The sequence below is a fragment of the Ictalurus furcatus genome, chromosome 28 (assembly GCF_023375685.1).
Source record: "Ictalurus furcatus strain D&B chromosome 28, Billie_1.0, whole genome shotgun sequence".
Taxonomy (NCBI): domain Eukaryota; kingdom Metazoa; phylum Chordata; class Actinopteri; order Siluriformes; family Ictaluridae; genus Ictalurus; species Ictalurus furcatus.
The window spans coordinates 15,980,443-16,008,369 of record NC_071282.1 but is presented as its reverse complement, the minus strand read 5'-3'; the positions used below and the strand labels follow the sequence as shown (position 1 = coordinate 16,008,369).

General features: G+C 39.7%; 1 protein-coding gene across 1 annotated transcript; it reads left to right on the top strand.

The window, feature by feature from the left end:
- Positions 1-701: 701 nt before the first annotated feature.
- On the top strand, positions 702-24,171 carry camk4 (calcium/calmodulin-dependent protein kinase IV). The gene is made up of 11 exons (XM_053617795.1): positions 702-1,245; positions 9,612-9,690; positions 10,510-10,572; positions 11,303-11,385; positions 12,460-12,532; positions 20,306-20,396; positions 20,551-20,625; positions 21,384-21,459; positions 23,312-23,438; positions 23,599-23,751; positions 23,837-24,171. Exons 1-11 carry the CDS (start codon positions 1,130-1,132, stop codon positions 23,990-23,992), a joined length of 1,092 nt encoding a protein of 363 aa, XP_053473770.1. The 5' UTR covers positions 702-1,129; the 3' UTR covers positions 23,993-24,171.
- Positions 24,172-27,927: the final 3,756 nt, after the last annotated feature.

Genomic DNA, 27,927 nt, shown 5'->3' with positions numbered 1-27,927 from the left:
ATAAAAATGAACTATTTTATGAATTAATTCTGTATTATTGGCAAGCATTTTTTCACATTATTATTATTATTATTATTATTATTATTATTACTACTACTACTAAAATAATATATGATGCAATATCTTTGATTGTATACATCATATAATAATAATAATTATTAAAATATAATATATATGATGTAGAATATATTTCTATATTGTAATAATAATAGCACATAATTCTTCTTCATATTATTATGACTTGTGATTATTATTGCTATTAAAATAGAATATATATGATGTAGAATATATTTCTATATTGTAATAATAATAGCACATAATTCTTCTTCATATTATTATGACTTGTGATTATTATTGCTATTAAAATAGAATATATATGATGTAGAATATATTTCTATATTATAATAATAATAGCACATAATTCTTCATATTATTATTATGACTATTGTGATGATGATGATGATGATTATTGTTATTAAAATAGAATATATATGATGTAGAATATATTTATGTATTGTATTACTAATAATAATTATTATTATTGTTGTTATTATTATTATAACACAATTCTTCATATTATTATTATGACTATTGTTATTATTATTATTATTATTATTATTATTATTGTTATTGTTGTTGTTGTTGTTGTTGTTATGATGCTGCCATGCTAGGATGAAGGCTACATGTGCATGAGATTAGAGCAGTGTTGCTCAGCTCGGTGTGTTACATAACGCCGGTGTTGTGACGCGGCGCGCGCGCGCTGAATCCCCGGTACATTAGCGACAGTAAGACCCAGTGGAAGCCCACCGGCCGCCCCCTCACACTGGGAGAGAGATGCGCTGCTGTGGGCGATGAGCTCCGGTGAAGGTGTATAAGTCTCGCAGCTCACCTCAGAGACGCACATTTTTAGGTAGCTACTGCGTGCGCTTTTACACCAGACCCGCGCTCAGGATTCCTGTCGATCCCGTGTATAGGGCAGTTTTCCGAGCCAGTGCGTGCTGTGTGTGTTTTCTGTGAACCGCACCTCCGGGAACGGAAAGGCAACTCCGCGCTCCGCAGCTTGGCACTGAACTGAAGCGGGGAGATCACACCGCAGCTGGAGAAGGAGCGCAGGATCACTGCGTCTGAGATGCTCAAAGTGAGTATGATCAGCTCCAGGCCAGGCGCAGCTCCGGAATACTGGATCGATGGCTCCAAGAAAGAGACGCTGGAGGACTTCTACGAGCTCGAGTCGGAACTGGGACGGTGAGTACCCCTTAGTATCTCTCAGTACATTTCAGTACCTCTCAATACCTCTCAGTTCCCCTCAGTACCCCTCAGTATCTGTCAGTACCTTTCATTACCCCTCAGTACCCCTCAGTACCCCTCAGTACCTCTCAATACCTGTCAGTACCTCTCAGTATCTGTCAGTACCCTTCATTACCCCGCAGTACCCCTCAGTACCTCTCAATACCTGTCAGTACCTCTCAGTACCCCTCAGTATCTTTCAGTACCTCTCACTACCTGTCAGTACCTTTCATTACCCCTCAGTACCCCTCAGTACCTCTCAATACCTGTCAGTACCTCTCAGTACCTCTCACTACCCCTCAGTACCTCTCAGTATCTGCCAGTACCTTTCACTACCCCTCAGTACCTCTCAGTATCTGCCAGTACCTTTCATTACCCCTCAGTACCCCTCAGTACCTCTCAATACCCCTCAGTACCTCTCAGCATCCGTCAGTACCTTTCATTACCTCTTAGTACCCCTCAGTACCTCTCAGTACCTTTCAGTATCCCTCAGCTGTCCGTTCTGAGGCACTGCGGGAGATGAATACACATCTGTTAAAATGAGAAGAATGTATTCTGAAATATTTTAATTTATTTCTATACATTTTCTAAAAAAAAAAAAAAAAAATGTTTCTTTTTAAAGTTAATTTCTCATTTATAATAAAATTAGCATCTCTCTTTAAAAAAAAAATCAGAAGTTCTATTAAATAGAAGACTATTTGTTTAAAGAATTTTAAAAAATGAATTTTTTTTTGTTCTGTTCATCATGTCACTTTTTTGAAAATCAGAAGTTGATTTCTCATTTCTGATGAATTCAGGCGAACGCGTTAAGGCTACATCTTTATTATTTTATTTCATTTGAGTTAATTGTACCTTTTCATATTTTGTTATTCTTTTATGTCTCCTTTTTGAAAAGTTCATTTCTAATGAAAATCAGTCATTGCTTTAAGTCTATTTCTTTGACAGTTTTATTTAATTGTTTATTTTTGTCTTAAAAATTATTGTTACTTTTATCACATCTTTTCCTTTGAGACTGACAAAATTAAGTTATTCTTTAAGTCTATTTATTTTATTTGTATTTTATTTTGTGTAATTTTTTTAATTAAATATCATTACATTAAATATCAAAATAAAAAAATATTAAATGTCATTACATAATTACGTTACATTTGTCATATTTACATGTATTTTTAAAAATTAAAGAATTTAAAAAGTTCATTTCTAATTTTTAATTAGTTTACCATATTTTTAAGGTTCTTTCTTTCTTTCTTTATTTCTTTTTAATTAAATACCTTTGTCATGCCTCTTTTTTAACAATCAAAAGTTAATTTCTAATGAAATGACCCTATTTAATATTATTTAATATTATTTTTCTTATGTCTTTTATTTTATTTTTTTTGAAAATCAGAAGTTAATTTCTAAGGAAACTGAGCTATTTCTTTAAGGTGAAACAGCTGAATAGGGTATCTTAAAAAAAAAACCAATATCACAATAAATGTTGATTTCAGATTTTTTTTGTATTGGAATCCATTAAAAAAATATTTTTGCCTTTATGCGAATGACACGTCATCTCTATTAATATCAACAAATTTTCATACCAAATCAAAACTCATGCATTAAATACAAGACAGAACTTGGAACACGTGTTGACGTAATGTACAGTATGTGACATGCTGCACAAATTTCTGTGCAAAAATGGGTTGTGGACTGTGCCACTGAGCGGAAGGACGTCACAGTGTGAGCTCATATCAGCCGTGAAAAATGAAAAATAAAAATAAGAAAGGGGATCGGGTGATTCCTCGTTGCTTGCTATTTCGAAACAGATGGTGAGACAAGGTGAGATGTTCACCATGAAAGCATAAATAAGGGAATATTTCAATTCCAGCATGCATTAATCACAAAATGGTGGAATCCCACATCCCAGAGTGCTGAGATTTTCCTGAATTGTTCTGAAGTAACGCTTTATCTTGGTGGTGGATCTGCACCCAGAGCACTGGGTGTGAGACGAGAATACCCCCTGGATGAAATGGCAGTATATGTTAGGGCACGGCATTATCCAGAGTGACTTACATTCATCTCATTTATACAACTGAGCACTTGAGGGATAAGGGCCTTGCTCAAGGGCCCAGCAGTGGCAGCTTGACGGTGCTGGGATTTGAACTCACGACCTTTGTCCAACGTCTTACCCACTGAGCTACCACTGACCTCTACATTCACACGTTAGACTTTGTCGCAAATCCATCTACAGTACTAGCATGTTTTTGAGAGGAAGGAGGAAACCAGAGAACCAGGAGGAAACCCAGGCGGACATCGAGTGTGGAAAACATTCGAAACTCTACACAGACAGTAACCTGAGCTCAGGATGGAACCAGTGACCTACAGTACATGAAATTAGGACACGTTTTATCCAATTAGTTAGCTTAATACTCAACACATTCTCAAATCAAGGTCGAACATGTGCGACGCCAGTAGTAGCCTGTGTTTTATCAAGATTTTCCAGGTCCTGGGGTTCAGTCATAGTTAAATTAAGACTGCGCTTGGTGAGTATGGTGTGAATAAGTGTGAGTTTTCTATTTGTGTTGCTTTCCAGAGTGGCTTTGATGCATTTATTCCACTGAAGCTTTGTAGTGAACTGAAAAGGTTTGGCAGACTGGATTATAATTATAATCAGAGCTGTTTCATCTGAGAGAGAGAGAGAACGAGTGCGTTGAATAATCAGAAATGAGAGCGAAATGCTCCCATATGGCGGCAGGACGGCCAACAGAAATCTGCAGGAATGAGGCTCGCTGACCGTGCGATTTGTGGAACGTTCATTTATTTAGGATTTGCAGTGAATCCACACGTTGGTAAAAATGAAATGCATTGCCCCATATCTGTTGGTAAAGTGGTTATAGTGTGTAAGTGGCTACAGTGTTCAATATTTGGCCTACATGTATAACATGGCAGGGTTTTATATATCATTGAGCACAAGGAGATGAATCACTTAGAAAGCCTGGGAAGGGAAGGAACACTGAGCTCTCATCGGCAGTGCCAAATGTAAAGCCCTCGGGTCCTAAATACAGCAAAGCAAGGTGAATCTATAATGAAACCAGGGAGAGTACCTTGCTCTATCTCTTTTACTTGCCTGCGATTATATAATACTGGGCAAGCAGAAAACAGAAGCGAAGAGCGAAGAGCTTGGGTAACACACACTCCCGCACTCCTCTTCTTCTCCCCGTCAACGGTGCATTAAGCGCATAGAAACAATAGAGCTGGGAAATCCATTATCACTAAGTGGCGACCATGATAGACGTTTATCGAGTTAGCTACTCCGCCAAGCTTTTATCTAAGCAAATGTTGTACAATCATCAAAAGTTATATTAGGTTTGTGGAATGATTGATGAAGGAAGAATCACAAGAAGATGTTCAGAAGTAGAGCTTTACAGGTACAACTGCGGAGCTATCTGTCTGGGAGAAACTGCTGAGAAACGCCTCAAGGCAGTGGTTCTTAAAGTTGGGTTTGTGAAGCATAGCCAGGAGATCCACAATTTTAAAATAAATAAATAAATAAATAAGCCTTGTTGCAGTCTTGTGGAAATGACAACCCACTATTATCGTAGTGGTTCTATTTATTTTTGAGTTCTTATAGTAATTAGACTGTCTCACTGGTAACGTTAATTGAATGGGTTTCATCCAAACTTAAAAAAAAATAACAAAACATGCAAGCCTATAAATGATGCCATCTCGGACCTAATGTGCTGAGTTGGTATACAGTTTAGGAATTTAAAAGCTCTATAGCTCCAATAAATACGCAGGATATTACTTGGGCAACATGGATACTCAATTAGATTTCACCTGGAGCTATATTCTCACAGCGCAAATAGTGTTTGAGCCATTCATTTTTTTAATGGAGACAGACAAACATTATGTGCAGCAAGAACAGCGGGCGATCCGCAGTGAACTGAGAAGGAACTGTTGTTTTTTTTTGATGATTTAACAACTTTATGCAAATGAGAAACAGATTGCCAATCAGATTGTGGCCTGAGGTGTCATGAGTTATGGCCACGATCACGGCCAAATCTGATCAACCATAACATAACATAACATAACATAAAACCACCCACCTAATCTTGTGTAGGTCCACCATGTGCCTCCAAAACAGCTCTGACCAGTCGATGCATGGACTCCGGAAGACCTCTGAAGGTGTGGCATCAAGACGTTAGCCGCAGATCATTTAAGTCCGGTCAGTTGAGAGGTGGGGACTTTTGGTAGGTGCTAACCACTGCATACCGGGAACACCCCACAAGACCTGCCGTTTTGGAGATGCTCTGACCCAGTCGTCTAGCCATCACAGTTTTGGCCTTGTCAGAGTTGCTCAGATCCTTACACTTGCCCATTTTTCCTGCTTCCAACACATCAACTTCGAGAACTGACTGTTCACATGCTGCCTAATAAATATATCCCACTCCCTCAACAGGCGCCATGGTAACGAGATAATCACTGTTATTCACTTCACCTGTCAGTGGTTTAAATGTTATGGCTGATCGGCATATGTACTTAAACCGTATTCAATACTTTCTCTGGATTGGGGCCAGAGAAAACTTGCAATCTAGCTAACATTGGACTAGCTGTAAAAGCAGTAAGCAAGTTTGCAAGCAAGTGGTAGCCCAAACTCGATCCCCTTTGTCAGTTAGAACGACACTAGCCAATCACAGGCTTCTCTGAGCTCATGTATATGGAAGAGGGTAGATAGCGCTTTCCTCCAAGTGTGTTATGCTGCCCTGTTTGAAAAGATATGGTCGTCTGGTATGTGTTAGCCTTCACCTTCGCCATTTGGTAGCAGTTGTATGATAGTTGAAAGCTGGCTGGTGGTTGGGAATCGGCCTGTGAGCAAATCGTGGCGAAATAAATTTGAAAAATGGGTGTAATTGGTTCTACCTTGTCATGTGCTACTTTTAAATAGAGTTAGCATTACAATTTTTTTATTAATGCTTATTCACAGTGACTCTAATCAATAGAACAGTCATGCAAAATTGAACCTGATACTGCAAATCCGGCCCATTTTCATTAAAGGGTGTCACAAGAGTCCCAAGGGCAAATTAACACAAAATGTCTTCCAATTTTTCATACTTAGTTTATATATATATATATTGCAGATAGACTTTAAGAATTCCTTTGACAAAAGAAGAACGTATTGAAATCATTCTCACGGCTGGATCGGGAAGCTGTCACAAGGTTGCGATGGACTTTAACAGGAAACACGGCAAGAACATCACACACACACACACACACACACACACACACGACACTGTTTCCAAACTTATTAACAAATTCAAAAAGACTCATAGCGCTACGGACCGAACGAGAAGACGTGGACGTCCACGAACATCCACGGATGAAGGCACAACCGACGTGGTGCTGGTAAACACAGTCCCCTACAGTATGGAGACTTTTGGGACACTCTGTAGTTACACACAAAACTAATTACACTCCCTATTAGTAAGTTTGATCAATGTAAGTCAAATATCACCTCATTTTACCGTAGGGATTTGAGTGGTTAGATAAATAAACCGATGCTGGTCAAATTCACTAATGGAAGCCTTGTGAGTGCCATTAATGTTAATATTGCCTCATTTGAACTACTGTTGTTGATCTGCCTTTGTAGGATTGAGCCACTGGTGTGAGTGTGTGTGTGTGTGTGTGTGTGTGTGTGTATGTTTATGTGTGACTTCATTTCCGTAATGTAATATTATTACTGTGATGAATATTGATTGGATTTGGGGCATTACTGGTGATGAGTAGAGCGTTGTGGTCTGGCTTTTGGACTATGAACCCATCTGCCTTCTCTTTAGCTGATTGTATTTTCTACTTTTTCTTTTTAATATTATTATGCCACCAAGGCTCACTTCGTCTCATTTTCCTGAGAGCAAATATCCAGTTTCTGTTACAGTGGCTTTGGACCTGTGTTATGCTTTGGACTTGCATTAAGTGTTCATGTTTTTCTTGTTTTGGAATCGGGGTTGAATTGTTCCTTGAGTCCTGCACTGCATGTGTGTTATGTAACCGCCTTAAAATAAAACGACTCCTCACAGTGCCTTAGAAGAATTCAAACAATGTGCCAAATTGTCCGGGAGGTAAACAGAGCTGAAACAATGCTAAATACTTTGCTTGTGGGGAAAGAAACGGAAAATCCATCTCAAATTTAGTATAGGAGTGGGGATAGGTGACCACGTGTGTGTTAGGGGTGTAATGGAATGGCATTATCTGTATCTGTATCTCTCAGAGCTCCAAATATCTGTATATGTATTCGGATTTAAACCTGAAGGGGGTGTTTGCCTTGCACCTCTAGGGCTGGGGGTTTGAATCCCTCCCTCCTCTGCCTTGTGTGCACGGAGTTTGTATGTTCTCCCTGTGCTTCGGGGGTTTCCTCCTGGTACTCCGGTTTCCTCCCCCAGTCCAAAGACATGCATTGCAGGCTGATTGGCATTTCCAAATTGTCCTTTGTGTGCGATTGTGCCCTGAAATGGCTTGGCATCCATCCAGGGTGTCCTCCATCTTGTGCCTAGCGTTCCCTGTGATAGGCTTCAGGCTCCCCCGCAGCCCTGTGTAGGATAAACAGAATGGATGGATGGATGGATGGATTTGTATATTGCACAATGCTGTAAGAAAAAAAGAGAAGAGTTTTTTTCCGTCAAATTTGCTCTCAGTTTTTTCCCCTCAAAAGTACTAGAAGGCATACTGAATACAAAATAATGACAGAATGATTTTTTACAATTTGCAGTGCTGTAGCAAAAGGGTCCCTCCCATTTCCTCTCATTCATCACACTTTACAGAGCCTCCTCATTAATATAGATCCTTCTATTAACATTTAATGAGCAAATGAAATGGGGCGTTCTAGATGCAATCACAAGGTGAGGCTTAAGACTGAGAGACATTTCTAAACAATATCTATATATATATATATTAAAAAAAGGGATTTTTTCCATCCCAAATATTTCCTCATGTAATGGTTTCTGATTCGTATAACAATGCTTTCCTGTGGTGTAACTGTTTGGTGAAATCCTCTTGTTTGGGGGTGGGGGTGGAGTTCGGTTTTCCGGGATATAGTAATTATGAGGAGCAGATTGTTGAGCTGGCACTCATGCTTGCTTGGTGTCTGTTCACATTTACAATGTGTGTGTGTGTGTGTGTGTGTATTGCAGAGTGTAGTTCATAGCCAAAAATCAAGACGGTGCTCCTAGAGCAATAAGGTAGCCGATCCGCTTTTATTGCATTACCTACATTTCATTTATTTACACGTCGCACGATGTCCAGCTGAGATGCCCGATTGAGGCAGGCTTATTGTGCTCCGGCATATTGTGCTGGCCTGAGGCCTGGTCTGATTGCTGGCCTAAGCTGATTATGCGGTGGACTAAAGGACCAAACACATAAGATGCTGATGGGTTGAAAATAAGCCGAGCTTTTACAACATCCAAATATGGGCCTGGACACTTAAAGCCAGCAGTGAGATCAGGTCTCAAGCTCATCAAGCTCACTTGATGTTTATATGTAAATTAGGAAGTAATCTGTTGTGTTGTGGGACCTGGCACGAGATGTAGGCCAGGTAAGGAATAAAACACTATGGGACATGCTCTTATAAGAAAATAATCAGTGATGCGGTGTGTATCGGGTCATGCGAAGTGGATTATTATATATCACACCAGTAATTACGATTATTTGGCACTGTATACCTTTTTATCCATGCACTTGCATTTTTTAATGGGTTTTTTTAACATCCATCCTGTTATCCCTGCATTACATTATGTACTGTATAGCAGCTATAAACAGACGTTCTTTTCATGAGTCCTCTGTCCTGAAGACTTGCCCATGTCTGTAAATTTAAAGTTACCTGAAGAAAAAAATCCTGACACTGGAGACTCCTTCCAAAAAGGTTTTTTTTTAAAAAAAAAAAATTGTTTCCTCATTAAAAAGTTCACCATATGAGCAATTGTATATGATTTTAAATCTCTATATGTGGCGCGACCACCATACGATCGAATCGATAATACATTAGAACGTTAAATCGCATTAATATAATCCTGTGATTTGAATTGCAGCCAGCGTGATTGCCAGAGCTGCTGTTATAGAAAATGAATCGACACCTCCTGACCAATAAGAGTTGAGAATTCAACAGCGATGTGGTATAAAGTCCAAGAAGTATAGCAAATACTGACCTGCTGGTTAATGAGCTACTGTAAAATGAAACATACAGTACATACTGTATATACTATATTTGTCATTTTATACTATAGTGTGTACATAAGCTTTTCGCTAATATGTAAGATTCATAACACATGACTAATGTGTGATTTTTCTCCTGCTTCCAGGGGAGCCACGTCAGTGGTGTTTCGATGTCGGCAAAAAGGCACCCAGAAACCCTACGCTGTGAAGAAGCTGAAGAAAACAGTGAGTCTGCTTTTAGAAATCTGGATGTCGAACATGAAGGTTTTGTTCTGTTCTTCTTTGTTCTTTCTTCTTGGATTGGGAAGTTGATCGGGTTTCTCCCAATCTAGGACTGGAGAACATCAAGAACTTCCTCGCTTTTCTCTGTGACATGATGGCTGGTCATTGTTGTTCAACTACGTATACAGATCCGCTCTAAATGAAAGGGGAAAAAAAACCCAACATAGATTGTGTTAGTAAGGTTTTGAGCCACAACATTGATGTTGATTCTGCACATCTCTGGAACTGTACTGGAGCGATGAACACCATTCTGCTTTGATATTTTCTCTTAGTTGGTGTGTTGATGATGGTGGTAGGGAGCGCTGTCTAACCCAATGCTCCAAAATCTCCAGTAGTTTAATTGGATCGAGATTTGGTAAGAGGGAATGCCATAGCATATGACTCACATCATTTTCATCCTCGTTACACCATTCAGTGAGCCCCCCGTTCTCTGTGAATAAGGGCGGAGTCATCCTGGAAAAGACCACGCCCATCGGGATAGCGACGTTTCAACGTAGTGATCAGTCAGAAGAACTTTGTAACGATTTGCAGTGACGTTTTCTTCTAAAGTGACAAGTCAGAGAAGAGCCACAAACACAGTAGCGAAAATAAATAAATGCCCCCCCCCCCCACCAGATTAAAAAAACATGTAAAATACCCATTTAGCCTTCGTAGTCTTTTATTTTCAGTTAAGACGGTTAAAATGCTGAACTTCTCTACTGAGCCACATCCACATCCTCTCGCTCATCTTCAACAATAACTCCTGCTTTTTTTTCCCGCCAGGTTGACAAGAAGATTGTACGAACAGAGATCGGAGTCCTGCTGCGCCTCTCTCATCCAAATATAGTACGTCTGGAAGTAAAACACATTGCAACATCTAAATATTCAGGATTATGGAGGATGTAAAAGTCCATGAAAGTTTCCGCTTATGGTAACCTGCAGTGAAGAGAATACATTAACTATCAGAGCCCTGAATGTTACACAGCGCAAACACCAGTCTCCACTAACCACTTTAGATTACGGTGTAGAGCCGTGCTTCTCTTTTATTTATTTTTCATAGTTAGAATCCTAATTCACTGATTACTTAAATCGAATGGGTTTAAGCAAGGAGATGATATCGCCTTAAATCTAACTGCACTTTTCATGAAGCTACTTCAAAAAAGCTCTGTTTTCTGCTTTCAATCTACAGTTTAACTCAGGGTAACTGTGTTGGGGTTTTATGAAAGTTCTGGAATAAAAAAAAAGCTGTCATGGCTCCAGGAAATAAATAATGATCCAGGATGCTACATATGTATCTAATGTGCCTAATCTGTACTTTAATTATAAGGGCGTCCATGATTTATTTACACTCAAATACTGTAGGTCCCTGGTTGGGGTAGAGGTAGAACCACTACTGGATTTTTTTGCTTTAAGAGTGAGTTAAGGGTTTCAGTGTAAATGTCTGTGCCTTCAGAGCTTGGCGTAAAAGTACAGCTCTGGTTACTGGTCTCCCAGCAGTCCTTATTTATTACAGTTGTTTTAATTATGCCATAGTTAAGCTTCATCTCTCTCTCACACACATTTTATTACATGACAGATCAAGCTGAAGGAGATCTTTGAGACGCCGTCAGAGATCAGTCTCGTCCTGGAGCTTGTAACTGGAGGAGAATTATTTGACAGGTCAGTAGATGTATTTGGCGGTAATATTTATCATCTGAGAATCTGACGCTCTAGCGATTTAACAGTAGAGATAATAATATCAGATCGATCTGATAGTACAATCGATAAACCAGAATTGCACTAACACCGATGATTTCTATCTACACAAGTCGTGAATGATCACATGGCAAGATCGAACACAGCAAAAGAACTGGATGATACGACTGATGTATCTTACCACGGTGCTGTTTAATTCTCGAATCTGATCGGTCGGGTTTATACTGTATTAATGCACTCATTCTAATACGTTACTGTTTCTATAGTAACAGCTCATTCAGAGGGACTTGTATCTGCTGGTGAACACAACACAAAAGATGTCTAGGTCTAAGTCTAACAATAAATGGATTAAAAACATGCTGTTAGTTCACTAAGAAAATCATAAACATTGGCGGAGGTTTCTTCCGGAAAGTTCTCCACCTTGCGACACAGGACTTTGTGTTTTAAGAGTTCCTTGGTAACGTGACGAGATGCTTTTTGCTGTCTTATTAACGTCTAGAGACTGATAAAGAGGGAGTGGTGAAGGAATAAGCGTTTTAAAGCCGTTACATTTTAAACGACAACACGAGCAAACTTGACAGCCAAATTATTTGTTGATAAATTAAAAATGATCATCATTGGCAAATTGCTGTTGTGTATGAGGAATAAAACACTTTCGATACTTGCACTTACAGGAACTTTGAGGTTCATTGATTACTGAACATTATCACCACTCCGCTAAGTGTTTTATTGCCTACAAACTACCGAAACCACAGTGTTATTTCATTTTCTCGTAAGCTGCAGCTCAAAGCAGAAATATGATGTCTGTTTTATTCCAAAAGGCGTTTCCCCGTAAGCGATGTCTAATCAGCGGAAGTGTCTCTGTTCACCTCTTTATGTGCGCCAAGTTGCACATGAGTCACCAGCTTACGCTAAAGCTGGAAAACCATAAAGTGAAAATGATCAAACGCTAATTATCAGCCGACCCCTTTTTAGTGCCCCCGTTCTGTTCGCTGTGGCGTCATTTACACATAACAGACGAGGTTTTCCGTCCTGCAGGGTGGTGGAGAAGGGCTACTACAGCGAGCGAGATGCAGCAGACGCTATCAAACAGGTGCTGGAGGCCGTCGCGGTGAGTCTTCATTCACTGAGTTTGATTTACTGGCTTGTGTTGTTCCACGTGATCCGGTTTGGCTCTGAGTCAGAAATGGCGATCAGAAATCCACAATCATGAATAATGAGCTGAGCTGGATCAGGTGTAGATCTTCCCATCTGTGAAGCTGCCATCGCTCTTCCATCCCATTTGGATTCATGGCATTATGCGATACAGCTGTGATTAATATGACCACTGTTGCTGTGGACATATCAGGATTTTTCATGTCAAACCAACAAAGTTAGGATCAGTGTAAATGATTAGCAGCGCACACCTGTAGAGAAGGTGGTTTATGTAGAAATCAGGGTTGCCAGATTGGATCCGTTCCTATTAACAGGCTGGGAATCAGAGACCCTAGTAGATCTGGCAACCTTCAGAAAGTTACATTAAAATGTGTAGTTTTCTTTAAAAAGAACAATACTGTATGATGTCTGAGGTAAGTTAAAATTACTTAGTGGTTAGCACGTTTGCCTCGCACCTCCAGGGTTGGGGGTTCGATTCCCGCCCCCGCCCTGTGTGCTCAGAGCTTGTATGTTCTGAATGGGTTTCCTCAGGGTACTCCGGTTTCCTCCCCCAATCCAAAGACATGTGTTGTTAGGGTGATTGACATTGCTAAATTTTCTGTAATGTTTGAACGTGTGCGATTTTGCCCTGCGATACCCGGTCCCGGGTGTCCCCTGCCTTGTGCCCCTAACGTTCCCCTGGGATAAGCTCCAGGTCCCCCTACGACCCTGTGTACGATACGCGGTACAGAAAATAGATGGATGGATACGGTATTTGTTCTGCACCAGTACTGTTTAAGTGTTACTATTGTATACCTGTTACAGAAACAGCTAATTCACAAGGACTTGCATGGTTAACGTCGCACATAACCGAAGTCTAATTCATTATAAACAAATGAAAAATTTATATGATGTAACTTTTTGTAAGGAGACAATATTGATCATATTTGGAAGGAGTCTCCAGTGTCAGTGGTAAAGCTGTAATTAAGTTTTCCACCATGGGAAAGTCTTCAGGATAGAGGAGTTTGTGCTTTGTAGTTTCTCTGTAACATGACAAGCTAAAAAAATTTTTTATAGCTACTATAATGTGATAACAGGAACTAACTTGTTTTCTGGATGTTCCACAACATTAAATGTAACTACACATGGATAAAAAATACAATGTGTTGTTCATTAATTAATAATAATAATTAAAAAAATCAATGGTGAATACATGTAATATAAGAGGAATATAATTTTTTTTCCTTTAACAGCAAACTTACTAATTCTATAGGAATATACAAATATTAAATGTTCCTTCTATAAAACATCAGCTACAATCAAATAATTACCATGTAGTAATTATTGAGACAAATTCAAAAGGATAAAATCTGTTTTTTCCTCCATACATTTGACACAAATCTACTTTTATAGTCGTGGTATTTATTCAGGTCATGAAAGGGCTTTAGTGTACTTTTGGATCCTGTTCCAGAGAGACTTGAAATGAGATTTACTGCTTTCACTGTTCTACTTTAAAGCCAGCAGGAGAACCGAGACCCCACAGAGAGGTCACAGATGGCTATTCTCTATTCTCTCTTTCCCACTGTCTTTCCTCTCTCTCTTTCTCAGTCTCTCCCCCCATGTGTTTACTATCAGAGCTGTTCTGCCACCTATTGAATCTTTTTCAGTCACCACAACACGAAATCTGGCAACCGCATCCATCCATCGCACCGGCTAAGTAACTGAGACAGATGTCACGTCGCAGAAACAGGGTCTGTCCTCATGGGTGTACAGTAGCTGCTGTAGTTTTAGATGCTTTTTTTTTATTTATTATTTTTTTTTAAAAAAGTGTATTCTCACCTCTTGGCTTTCATTTCACCAAGGAGATGTTGCCAAGGAGATGAGATAGCAGGACGGTGGGCACATATCTCATGCATGGCTTTCAGCTCAGAGAGTTGGCAGGCTGCAATAAGTAAACACAGACTCTCCACATCTCACCGGGTGGAAGAACAGTGAGCTTGATGCTGCCGCCCCCTTTAGAAGTGTCGCCTGTTTTTTTTAATATCACACCACACAATTTTGCCCTGTGTACTTCTGCTGGGAGTTTCCACACATTCTGTTTGTGTGTGTGTGTGTGTGTGTGTGTGTGTGTGTGTGTGTGTGTTTCTTTCCAGAGAAACACCTCTGTGTTGATCTGACTAGTTGCCAAAGGAAGCCCACGATGCATCATTGCCGTTTTTTATCCCACTTCCGCCTGCTCTTGAAGGATTTTTAACCAGTTCTGTCCACTCCCAGAGAAAGTTTGACCAATCCTGACAAATTCTGAAGGAATTCTGACCGATTCCACCCACTCCCAGAGAATATTAGACCAATACCAACAGCTCCCAGAGACTTTTGACCATTCCTGCTGGATCCCAGAGAATGTTTGACCAGTGCCCATTGCTCCTGAAGGAATTCTGACCAAGTCCCTCCCAATCCCAATCTGAACCCTCAATCCATCCTGTTACTGGAGATACTTTGACCAATGCAGACTGCTCCCAGAGAACGTTTGACCAATTCTGACAACTTCTGAAGGAATTCAGACCAATGCCACCCACTCTCAGAAAAAGTCTGACCATTCTGGCCCGCTCCCAGAAAACGTTTGACTGATCCCCACTCCTCCTGAAGGAATTCTAACCACTCCTGGAGAAAGGTTGACCAATCCCCACCTCTTCCGAACACCCAATCCATCCCGTTCCTGGAGATACTTTGACCAATGCAGACTGCTCCCAGAGAAATTTTGACTAATCCCCACTCCTCCAGAAGGAATGCTGACCAAATTCCTCCAAATCCCAGAGAAGCTTTGACTAGTAACTACTTTTCCAGGAGAAAGTTTAACCAATCCCATCCACTCCCAGAGAAGGTTTGACAAATCCGTCCTGCTCCCAGTGTAAGTTTGACCAACCAATCCTGACTGCTTCCAGAGAAAGTTTAACCAATCACAACCACTCCTGGATAATGTTTGAGCAGTCCTGGCACTCCAGAATCAACTGATCAATCCCACCCACTCTTGTAGTCAGTATTTATGGTTGTGCCTGCTTGTGATATTTTTTACACTTTCAGGGTAGACCAACATCACTCCATAGACTTTCATGGGCTGTTAAATTAAATCTGGATGGGTTGATGTATTGCATTATCTGGTATCAGGAGCTAATGCGGCATTTACTGTTTTCTGATTTCCTGTATCTGTGGCCCTGAAAGAGTTTATAAGAGTTCACATGCAGCTTCTGTTGTGCTGATGAGCTGCGCTGGTCCATTAACCGAGATAAACAGACCTCAGACTAAGGAGAGAGAGAAAGAGAGAGAGATAGAGAGAGAATATAAGAAAGAATATGAGATACAGTATGTATGTCAGCTCCACTGTGCATTGCACAGGAACAATTCCCCTCGGACAGCGCACAAAGATAACACTCACATGTCAGCCTAATTAGTGAGGATAGAGAAAAAAATCTGCACTGTTTTATATCAGATAAAGCCTGGCATAAGACATATTTGTGTTTATGGTTATTATATGCTTACACTTACACTGTTTGGGCTGACATGCAACGCTTGTCTCTGAAAATCAAAAGTTGAATACCATGTCAAGTACAGGGCTTTCATAATTCAAGGCTAATTAACATATCATTAGCATAACATTTGCATTATGTGCCCACTTAACATTTTGCTTCTGATTTGCAAACCATGATGAAGAAGCTAAGTCCGGCTGAGAGCCACGTGTGTGTGTGTGTGTGTGTGTGTGTGTGTGTGTGTGTGTGTGGGTAGCCGCATGTGGTTCTACTGTAACCAGGCAGACTTCTGCTGGTCCACGCTGCTGTGTTTAATGAGTTTCCGTGGTAACCTTCTTACCACGAGGCGTTGCTTATAAAACCGTATCTTTGTCACACTCCTATAGAACGCCATAGAGAACGTTCTTTTAATACATTATTTCGGTCACTAAATTGCCCGACTGAATCGGTTAGCCTGGTTTGAGATCATTTAAATAGTTTTAAATTCAATGGACGGACTTCCTAATTATTGTGTTTTTTCATTCCGTTGTAGTTTTACCGATTAATTAATTAACGTACAATGATTGATTTTTAAAGAATAAAAAGAAAAAAAATGTACAACAAAATGTGCAACAGTATAACAAGCTAATGAAGATTTTACCAGTTTGAACCAGTTTGAACAGAGAAAGAAGAAATAAGGTGTAGTAGAAAATACATTTGAGCCAGGTTATCATAATGTCGTATAAACATACACAAGTAGCAAAATATTAAATGACTAAATTAATACAAAGTCAGAATGCTACAATGAAAACAAGAACAGTTTTAAGTTGGGGGGGTTTTTTTCTCCATTTTTTTAAAAATCAGTGATGGAGGGTATCCCGACAAATTGTGTTCCAGATCTTTGGTGATTAATAACAAATAACTGCTTCACCACATGATGGACAGAATTTCCTGTTTTAAAGAGTCATTAGGAACATTAGCCGGGCATTATTAGGCATTCAGGAAGGAACAAAGATGCTGCACTATTATAAGATGTTAAAAAAAACAAAACAAACAGCTGTAAGTACTAAAGGAAACCAGTACAGGTAATCCAAAACCCGTGTAATGGGATATATTAATGTCCTAGCTACTACAACCTAGCTGCCTGTTTGTTGTGGTTTTAGGTTCTAGTAGTCTAGGTGAAGAAAAAAACAAGAGTGGATCAAATTCTAAGTGTCTTACATTCTGTAGTAGGCTCTAAATCCCATTTTCTTATAGTGGGAGATTATCCAAAAGCATTACAATAAGTAAAATTCTGTTACTTTAAAAAAAAAAAAAGAGACTTAAATAATCATTAGTAAGAGTAAGTAGCAATGATGGTTAAAACCATTAAATGTAAATATATAGACTCTCACTTTGAGAATCTGAGGATTCATCTTGATAAACCTTCTCATTATTAAAATATATGGTTAAAACATGGTTTCTGAATTCATTTAGGAGCTAAATGAAACTATTTATATTGACTCGGTCCTGTAAATGCCCCCAAAACTGCATATATTATTTAAGATAAGCATGCAGATTGGACAACACATACCGTTTTGTTCAGACGAAATAGAATCGTCTGGACGCCGTGTTAGGACATCAGCTTGTATGTTTTTGCAAAGTCTCTGTGTTAGTTAATTAACTAGCCATAGCCCAAAGCATCTTATGTTCAGGACCATCTCATCTGGTAGAGCTAGTGCTCGGTGTGATGCTCGCGCTACCACTTATGCTGATGCGTTTGGGAAACTCAGCCCTAATCCATTATGGTATTTTCCATTTACACGTCCTGTAAAAATGAACATAATGCGCCCACTTTTTCCATTTATCATCTACTGTCTGACGCTGACTTACTTACTCGGTCGCTAGTAACTAGTAGGTCTGAACCTCAAGAAACAAAATGATTTCCTACGTGCCCACTTGAAGCTGTGACTTGCAGGGACGTTCTTGTGCAACGTTTCATTACGAATCTAGAATTAACGATGATTCTGAAAGCCCATGAAGGCGGCAGAAAGCCGGGAAGGCGATTACATCCAATTGGTTATGTGTAAAGCAGGAAATGAGGCTGTGATGAGGTTAAAGTGGCTGCCAGAAAAGAGATTTTAAAGGATCAACAGATGAGATGAGAGGAGAGCAGAGGAAAAAAAGCCTAAAAGGAGTAGATATGTATCTGGCTCATGAAATTTGATGTGTCAAGTGCTACTTATTTATGTTCATTATCTCCGATCAGATTTCTCAGTCATATTTTCAGCTAATTAACCACAACGCCAATTTTTTTCCGTCACCTTCTTTTAAAGATCTTAACCAAGGGTGCCAATAATTCTGGAGCTGACATAAGTATTAAGTATTGTCACAGATTTCCCCTATCGGCATACAATGCACTTAAATCTACTATGACTGTACTATGTTTCAATGTTGTGTTTCGAGTTTTATTTATGTCATATGATTGTGTCTGAACATTGGGCTGTTTGTTTTGACTTTGAGTCTTGTCTCCGCCCCTTTTCCTGTGATTGATATGTTCCCTCATTGTACTCTCCTGTTCTCAGTTTAACCTCGACTAGCTTGACTATTGAAACCCTGTTGTGTCTTTGTCTAGTTGTGAAGTCTTACAGTACGTTTTGTCTCATTAAGCTCTTTTGTGGTTCATGTTGCTACTTCCTGGTTTAGATCCTTGCCTGTTTTCTCCGGTTTACGTTACAAACCGGAGTTCTTTGGGTAGTTAAGGGTTCAAGCACTTTTCAAATATTTTACTTGGAACCTTTTCTGAAAGGGAAACCCTGTGTTGTATGGTTCTACCTGGAACCTTTAAGGGTTCCCCCACAGGAACAAAACAAAGAACCAATTTGGGTGTTAGGAAGTTCTAATCAACCCATTCACGATTTGAAAGATTTTTTACTACAGAAATGTATTATTTTAACCACACTCATACATAGACACGCACACACACGCGCACAAAACATACTTAGTTACAATTTGTGTTTGGTGTGTAAGGTTAAGAGAAATTATCCTCAGAAAAAAAAAATCATCTTTTATTTATTTGACATGAGTGATTTCCTGTGTTTCATTCAGCATGGTTAAGAACAACACACTTACGCTTTCTGACGTTATTCCATTGACATTTTTATTCCATAAAAAACAGTTTTTACATGTTGCCATATCATTAAGCCATTAGCTCTGTTTGTAAATCTAAGTTTAAACATTTTGGGCGGTTTAACTGGCATATTTTCTCTCAATTTCGAATCTAAAGGCTTGAGAGTGTAAAAAACGTGCAAACTTAATTAGATGAAAAACGTGAGTAAAATAGCACATCTGTTCCCTTTGGCATGTTTGCATGTTGCACGATCAAGACAATTCTTTAGAATACACAAATTGAGACGACATACGGGCAAGTATTACATTTGAGGAAACCTGTCTTTTTCCAGCTGAAGACAAAATAAAGCCATTTACTGGGTCTTAATAAGAAAGCGTTCCAATATTGCGCCTTAGGTAAATCACCGGAAACATGCTGAGAACGATTCAATGTAATGTTGTTGTAAAGATAAGATAAATAAATAAAGATTTATAAAGGTTGTATATTCAAGATTCGCCTCACTCTGATACTGGCAGTGTTTAAAGAGCTTGTGAAAACGTTATTATTCTCATATATCTTATGAACAGAACACACTCATGTCTGCACAGTATTTGGAAGCTTGTAATCACCGTTATACTTCGGTTTCAGTTACATTTTTTTTTTAGATCCAAGCTTGCCATGGTTATTGCCTGCTTTGCGCATCAGATCTTTTACGTCTTTTGATTATTCTTTACAAATCGTCGACAAACCCACTCAGTTTATATAATTTCACCCAAGAATCAGGGTAAATCTGTCTGGAAGGGTGAAAGTGAACACATGCATTCATCGAATCTTTGCAAAACGTTTTGAACCCCGCTCACAAAAATGGCACCTGGCAGTTAAACACACTTGAAAGGGGATGCTAACGGCCCTCTTCTGAATACTTAAGCTCACAGACTTCTACGATTGGCTGATCCCGATGACTGGCATGGGAGAGAGGAATACCGTCTGTCCCACCCAGAGTTCACGCTCCCGAATGATACTTCAACCTGACAAACACCCTTCTAATGAATTTTAATCATTCCTTCAGGTTAAAGAGTTTGTAACTTGGAGTCACAGTGGCAGCTGCCGAAACAGCTGCGCGTGATGAATATTTACGTCCGTCTGTCTCTGTTCGCAGTACCTGCATGAAAATGGTGTCGTGCACCGCGACCTGAAACCTGAGAACCTCCTGTACGCCACTTCAGCACCAGACGCTCCTCTCAAAATAGGTATGGATACCGATCTCTGTCACCTGTCTAGAACCTGCATCTTCATGGTAGGAACTATTGATGGATTGTACCGGTTGGTTATTTGTGTTCCAGTTGCAGTGTTTATGGCTAGGACACCTGTCTGAATTTTATCATGTGGGTTTGATCTTTTCAGCCGATTTCGGGCTGTCGAAAATCGTGGACGACCAAGTGACAATGAAGACGGTGTGCGGGACTCCAGGATATTGTGGTGAGCTTGTTAATATTGTCTGCGTATTCACAGTAGACCATCTACGACCCTCTGTACACTATAGAATGTGTAGAAAGAAAGATCAGGGGTGGAAATGACTTGTCAGGGACAAGCGAGTTAAGCGCGGTATTATTCGATGTGTCCCCGTCCCCGTGAAGCGCGGTATTATTCGATGTGTTGACATAATTTCTACTGAAACAGGAAGTCAGGGTGAAACATATCAAGTGGCTCTTCCCCCTCTCTAAATAGTCAATAGTGTTTAGCTTACCTCATAGCCCCGGGCTAAGCCGTACTTGACATGCGTTCGAACAGCCAAAGACACGTTTATCACCCTTGATTGATCGCTCAAGAACGGCAACCTCGGCAAGGTGCTGGGTGTTGGGGGTTCAAATCTCGCCTCCGCCCTCTGTGCACGAAGCCTGCATGCTCTCCCTGCTTCCTCCAGGTACTCCAGTTTCCTCCCCAGTCCAAAGACACACATTGTAGGCTGATTGGCATTTCCAAATTGTCTATAGTGTGCATTAGTGCTCTTAAAAGAGTTGGCACCCCATCCAGGGTGTCCCCCACCTTGTGCCCCGAGCTCAATAAGCTCCAGGCTGTGTGGGATAAGCAGTTCTAAACAATTCAGCCTAGTTAATTAGGTTAACGGATTAACAAAATCAAGTCTGAGTGAGCACATTGAAACAGATCTAGCTAATAAAATGATCATTTATCCAACTTCTTTCTCTCACCCTCACCTCTGCTTCTGTCTGTTCCAGCTCCAGAGATCCTCCGGGGATGTGCCTATGGACCCGAAGTTGACATGTGGTCTGTAGGAGTTATCACATACATCTTGTAAGTGACACGCCTTCATTTATTATTCTCTAAGCGATGTGATGTCAGAGCACCTTTAGTCATTTAAATGAAAAATCGAGGACGTATACTGTCGGTTATGTAGCTTTGCCTCTCATTTATGTATAGATTGCTGAACGATATTTCTTTCACTTTTATTTAGACTCATATATTCATCATTATAATGTGTTCATGTCCATATGAATGGGGATGAGTCACAGCTGATGCCCAGCTGAATGGAAGTTGCTCTCTATGTACAAAAATAGATTAAATGACACGTGCATATTGTTCCCTCGACGTTTTCACTAACATCTGAGAAATATTTTAGCTGTTCATGTCATACGTGGTTAGCACGCATGTTCTCCTAAAGCACTTGTATTACCCGTTTGTTCTTTTTTTTTTTACAGACAAGGGCAAAAGTTTGCATCCCCTAAGGATTTGGAAAGAAAATAGAGAAGATGTGCTTCAAATTTATCTATAAAAAGATTTTAATAACGAAATGTGAGGGTATCCTGAAACAAGACAACAATCCAAAACATAAGGCAGGGGATCAGTATTATAAATGAGAGGATCTGGATGAAATTCAGAGGATGTGAAAGAGATTGGAGGCTGTTCTGAAGGCAATCTCTAGACAAGAGGACATTTTTCAGATATGTGACCCAATATACAATATATAATTAATATATAATTAAAATAGCAGGTTTTGTCAGAACGTTTTCTACGCTCAAAGTTCTGATGTGAATTTTTAACTTCACAACAATCCTGCCATTTTAACAGGGGTGTCTAGACTTTTTATATCCACTGCAGTTCTGTTGTTTTCATTATTAAGATCTTAAGTGATGCTAATATCTACACTATTTCTCCATATTTTTGTTACTTATCTTGAAGGAGCACAAACATTTGTGAATGTTTAACCTACATACCTTGCCGTATACCGGATATAGTGAATGTAGTTATTTTTTAAAAAAAAGAAGCATAGTTCTCAAAGCTTATAGAGAAAGAGAATTAGAAAAAGAACATGATGTCAGTGACTTGGACTGTGGCATGGTTGTTTAGTGCCAGACAGTCTGGTTTGAGTATATTAGAAACGGCTGATCTGCTGGGATTTCCTGCGTGGCTGTCTGTAGAGTGAACGGCCGTTCTGTGGGCAGAAATGCCTTGTTGATTAAAGAGGTCAGAGAAGAATACCCAGACTGGTTCGAGCTGACAGGAACGCTATGGTAACTTAAATAATCAGTTTTTACAACCGTGTTGAGCCGAAGAGCATCTCAGAACACACAAAACATTGAAACTTGAGGTGGATGGGTTACAACAACTCCGGTCAGCCAAAAACAAGGATATAAGGCTATAGTCGGCATACGTTTACATACGGGTTACAGATGGGCTAGCCTTCACTTCCCCACATGCATGAGTGAGCCTTGGGCGCCCATGACCCTGTCGCCGGGTCACTGGTTGTCCTTCCTTGGACCGCTTTTGGTAGGTACTAACCACTGTATACCGGAACACCCAACAAGACCTGCCGTTTTGGAGATGCTTTGATTTCGTTGTCTAGCCATAACTATTTGGCCCTTATCGAAGTCACTCAGATCCTTACGCTTGCCCATTTTTCCTGCTTCCTACACATTAACTTCAAGAACTCACTTGCTGCCTAATATATCCCACCACCTTGACAGGTGGCATTGTAACAATATAATCAATGTTATTCACTTCGCCTGTCAGTGGTTTTAATATTATGGCTGATTATATATATATATATATATATATATATATATATATATATATATATATATATATATATATGTGTGTGTGTGGTTCTAGTCATCATTTTTGCCTTCATTTGTTTCTCTTTTTACAGACTGTGCGGTTTTGAGCCTTTTTTTGATGACAGAGGGGATCAGTACATGTTCAAGCGCATCCTGAACTGTGAATATGAGTTTGTCTCCCCCTGGTGGGACAACGTGTCTCTTAACGCTAAGGACCTGGTGAGTGAATGGATTTAACAAACAAACTCTTCTTACTGATTACAGAAACATTAGAGTAGACTAACAATAAAACCTTTCACCTTACATAATAGATTTTTCACGTAAAAATAATAAAAAATAAATAAATCTTTGGTTACCGTCTGCTTCTTCCTGTTTGCAGGTGAAGAAGTTGATCGTCAAGGACTCAAAGAAGCGGCTGACGACGCAGCAGGCCCTGCAGCACCCGTGGGTGACCGGGAAAGCCGCTAACTTCACCCACATGGACACGGCTCAGAAAAAGCTCCAGGAGTTCAACGCCAGAAGAAAGCTCAAGGTTGGGATATTCACACTCAGCAGGGCGTGCGTAGTAAACACGATGGCTTTTCTGTATATCAGTAGTGATGCTCTGGTCTCTGCAGGCTGCCGTTAAAGCCGTGGTGGCTTCGACACGGCTGGGAAGTGCCAGCAGCCACAGCAACTCGGACGCAAGCAAGGCAAACTCTCTTCCCGCTGAGCAGCAGGACGCGGAAGACGAGCAGCCTGAAAAAGACGTCCACGAGCTAGAAGACCCGTAGACTTGTTTGGATTTGCAAGGGAACGAGTTTACCATTTGTCAGTGAAAGGAAAATGTTGTTTTTCTCACAGGTTTGGTTAGACCTGAAACCATTGTGTCCTGACAAGGCTCATGACAGGATAGAGATTTGGGTTTTGGTGACATGCATGTGATTGATTTAGGCTACAATATCAGACTTTGCAAAAAAACAAAACAAAACAAAACAAAAAAAAAAACCATCATGCCATTTAATACAAGGCATCTTGATATCTGTATCATGTATTTGAAAGCTGTATGTGAACCAAGTGCAGGTGAACTGTTTTTCCATTAACAGATATCGGGTGATCACTATGTTTAAGTTATATCCTATATAGCCAACTGAACCATCAAATCGATGACTTTTTAATGACTATACCATAAGACGCAACACCGAGCTGCTTTATTACAAACATATTTTTTGAATGCATACGATTTACACTGAGTAAACAGTACAAATCATACAGTTTAAACAAAATCCTCGGGCTGTCGACGTCATATTATACACCAGGGTCTTATTCTTTGCTATAGAGAAATATCTTATACCATAGAAGTAAGCTTAAATATAGTTACTTTACATCCTAATAGTTATACCGAATTGAAAGGGCTTAGAATAATGTTTGTGTTGTTGATGAAGGAAATTGACGGGCTGGTTTTCTACTTTTCTAAGAATCAATACCAAGTACATGATGCATGGTTTAAAAAAAATAAATAAACAATAAAAAAAAGAAAGGCGTTATGCACAAATTAATGCTTATTAACAGTGCCAAAAGCCTTCTGCACCCTCAGAAGGTCCCACTGTCTGCTCCAAAATTGTTGGCACCCTTGGTTAAAAAAAAAAAAAAAAAAGATGTCTGCAGTTAATTAGCTCAGTCTCACACTGAAAGAAATCTCACTCTTAATTGAAGTAAAACCCCTATTAAACTTTATATGTTTTAAAAACAAACTCATGTCACAATTATTGGCACCCTGCACGTTGTGCAGCCTCCCTTTGCCAACATAACAGCATAACATACTTAATAGTTTAAGATTCGGTTCTTTTCTGTATACTCGTCCTGCTTTTTACATCAAACCCACCTTGAGCGTTGCCAAAATCACTCAAAATGTCTAAAAACCTAGTTCCCGAGAAAGCCCCAGTAATGTCTAGTGAACTTCCGGAGATTATGTCTGTGGTTAGATGAAAGAATAGGCTTTCTTCTTGCATGACTTCCAAATAGTTTGTTGGAGTATAATTGTAGATTTGGAGACTTGGTGTCCCCCAAACTGCTACCATCTTGTGCAAATCTCAGTCTGCGGTCTGTTGAGAACTGTTTGGCTCTCTGAACATCCTCCTCGAAATACACTTGTTTACACTTTTAAGCTTCTTAACTATCGCCCTAACAGGATATTTCAGGCGTGTTAGTTGATTCATGAAGTTTTGTCTCATTTCATATTTGTATTTGCTAATCATCCCTTTATTGCTGAATGACTGAAGGAATTTGGCCTCTGTGCCATCTCCTGTTCACACCCTAGTAAAACATGGATGATGCTTAAGAGTTCCTAAACACTCAGGTGAACTTTTTCATCCAGTATTATTAGTGTGAGATTACACTATTTAACCACAGACATTTTTCCCCATAATCTTTTATTTATTTATTTATTTATTTTAAATACCATCTATACCAAGGGTGTCAATAATTCTGGACCTGACTGTATATTCAGGTTATAAAGTTAAAAGTTTTTGTTTTATATTTGAACGCTATTAGGCTAAATTGTCAGTCACGGTTCTTCACCGTCTTGACTGATCAGCATTTAGAAAAAGGAGTTTAAAGGTGTATTGATTGAATGTTACTTAGGCTATAGCATGCTTTTATGTACAAATATCAGCAAATGCTGTTTCGGAATCATTTGCTAAAGACGTATGGAAAGGAATGTAGCATGGGTGTACTATATAAAGGTCGCATTGCATGTAGGAATGTTCTGCAGCTCCAAATGTCTTCTTAAAGTGCACATATTTTACTAATATTAATTACCATGTGTTCTACAGTACGATATTTACAGGCTGTTCGAGGGCCACATTGTATGAGACTCAGAGGTCAAATTTGTATATCTGCCTGTTTCTATCTTAACATTTTCATTTTACAATGAAAATTATACTGTGTATTAATTGCAAAAATAAAAGCTAATAAACGCAATAACAGAGGTGTGTTGTGCCTGCTCGGGAACACTGGAAAAGCGCTTACATAACGATACAGCTTGTCTGAAGTACAAGCTTAATTTTGGACTATTAAATGTGATTTATGTCTACAATCTGGCAAAATCTCTGTCTGGAATAAGACTTGACAAAATCAAATGGTTTACTAGTTGTCTTCACTGGAACTAAGAGGCCCAAACCTGTTAGAAGTCGAGTTTCCTGCACAGAGCCTCACTAAAGGTACGTTCACACATACAATGATTTTATCGCTGCACTAGGTCGGCAGTAGGCGTTCCTACTACCGGTTGCCATAGTAACATTTATCATTTGGTGGCACAAGTAGCATTCCACTTTCGACAACAAACCAGTTTTCTTGCCACTGAAATGAAACGTTCTGGAGGGAGAGAGTTTGTATATAAAATTCACCAGTGTACATATACATCATACCCTACGAGATGTAGGAGAAGCAGTGTGTGTGAGCTCTTTGCCATTATGGCCATCTATCTGCTGCAAAAGCTAAAGAGCCAGACTGTCTGGGTCCACAGAACAATTGGGACAATTGGCAACATGGCGGATCACGCATCATGTGCGCTCTACTGTCTTCACTCCCATTGGTAGTCGCTGCACCAAGTCGTTCCAAATTTGCATAAAGTTAAACTATTCTCGCTGGACACACCCGCATCTAATCACCAACGGTCTCTGTCGCTTATATCGCCAGAATACCCCAGCTCGCAGTGGCTATGTTTACATGCACCCATTTTCGTCAATCCGAATGAATTCAATCTGTTTGCAGATCTGTTTATATGTACCCTAAACATTGCAATCCCATTCAAATATTTGTTTATATGTGCATTATATGTATTCCGAACAAAGCTTACAGCGTCAGTCGTCATGCCAACCATACAATAGCGGAGAAAGAAAGCCATGGATGTGACACCTAGTGACCTAATAGGATTTTTTTTTGTTGCTTTGTTGACATATATAAACATATGTCAGCAACATTTTCCCCCTCAAATCTTACTCACTTTAAATTGACAGACTGAATCCTCCAAACTGCATTTCCTTAAACACTTATTTGAAGAGATCGTTATTACGAATGTTCATTCTCCAACTCGGTCACTCAATTTTGTCTTTTAGTATGTTCGACAAATATTTCGTCTCCTCCATCGACCGGTTCTTTCCACCGGACGCCACGTTTAAGACGTAAAACGTGAACATACGCCCCTTTGCACTGCGCGTGTACACAAGGTATTTTTAAATCTCATTGAGGAAATAATCTGATTCGAGCGTTTACATGGCCATTTTTTCTCCTCCCAATCGGATTAGAAAAGGAATAACCACCCCTTCCGATCCGATCGAAATTTCATTCGGGTCGAGCGCAATCGGATCGATAAAGGTGTTTACATGAAGGCTTTTCAGTCCGATCAATCGGATTACTATCGGATTATTTAGTCGCATGTAATCCTAGCCATCGAAAATGAATGATCTCCATTCTCTTTATGTGCGAATGTAGCTTTATGCTCTTGTGGCCGAATGAGCACAAAATGCCACATCCACGCTCCATTATAAGAGAAAAATCTGGAATGGGATGTTTTAAAAGCACACACGAGTTGTAATGGCCAGGTGTCCACAAACTTTTGGCCCCAACCACGTAATCTGTGCTCATGCGCACTTGAAGTTTACCGCCGTTTAATCAGCGCTCGAGAAGAAGAAAGTTGTCTGTTGCCTCTGGCGCCCCCTGCAGGTCT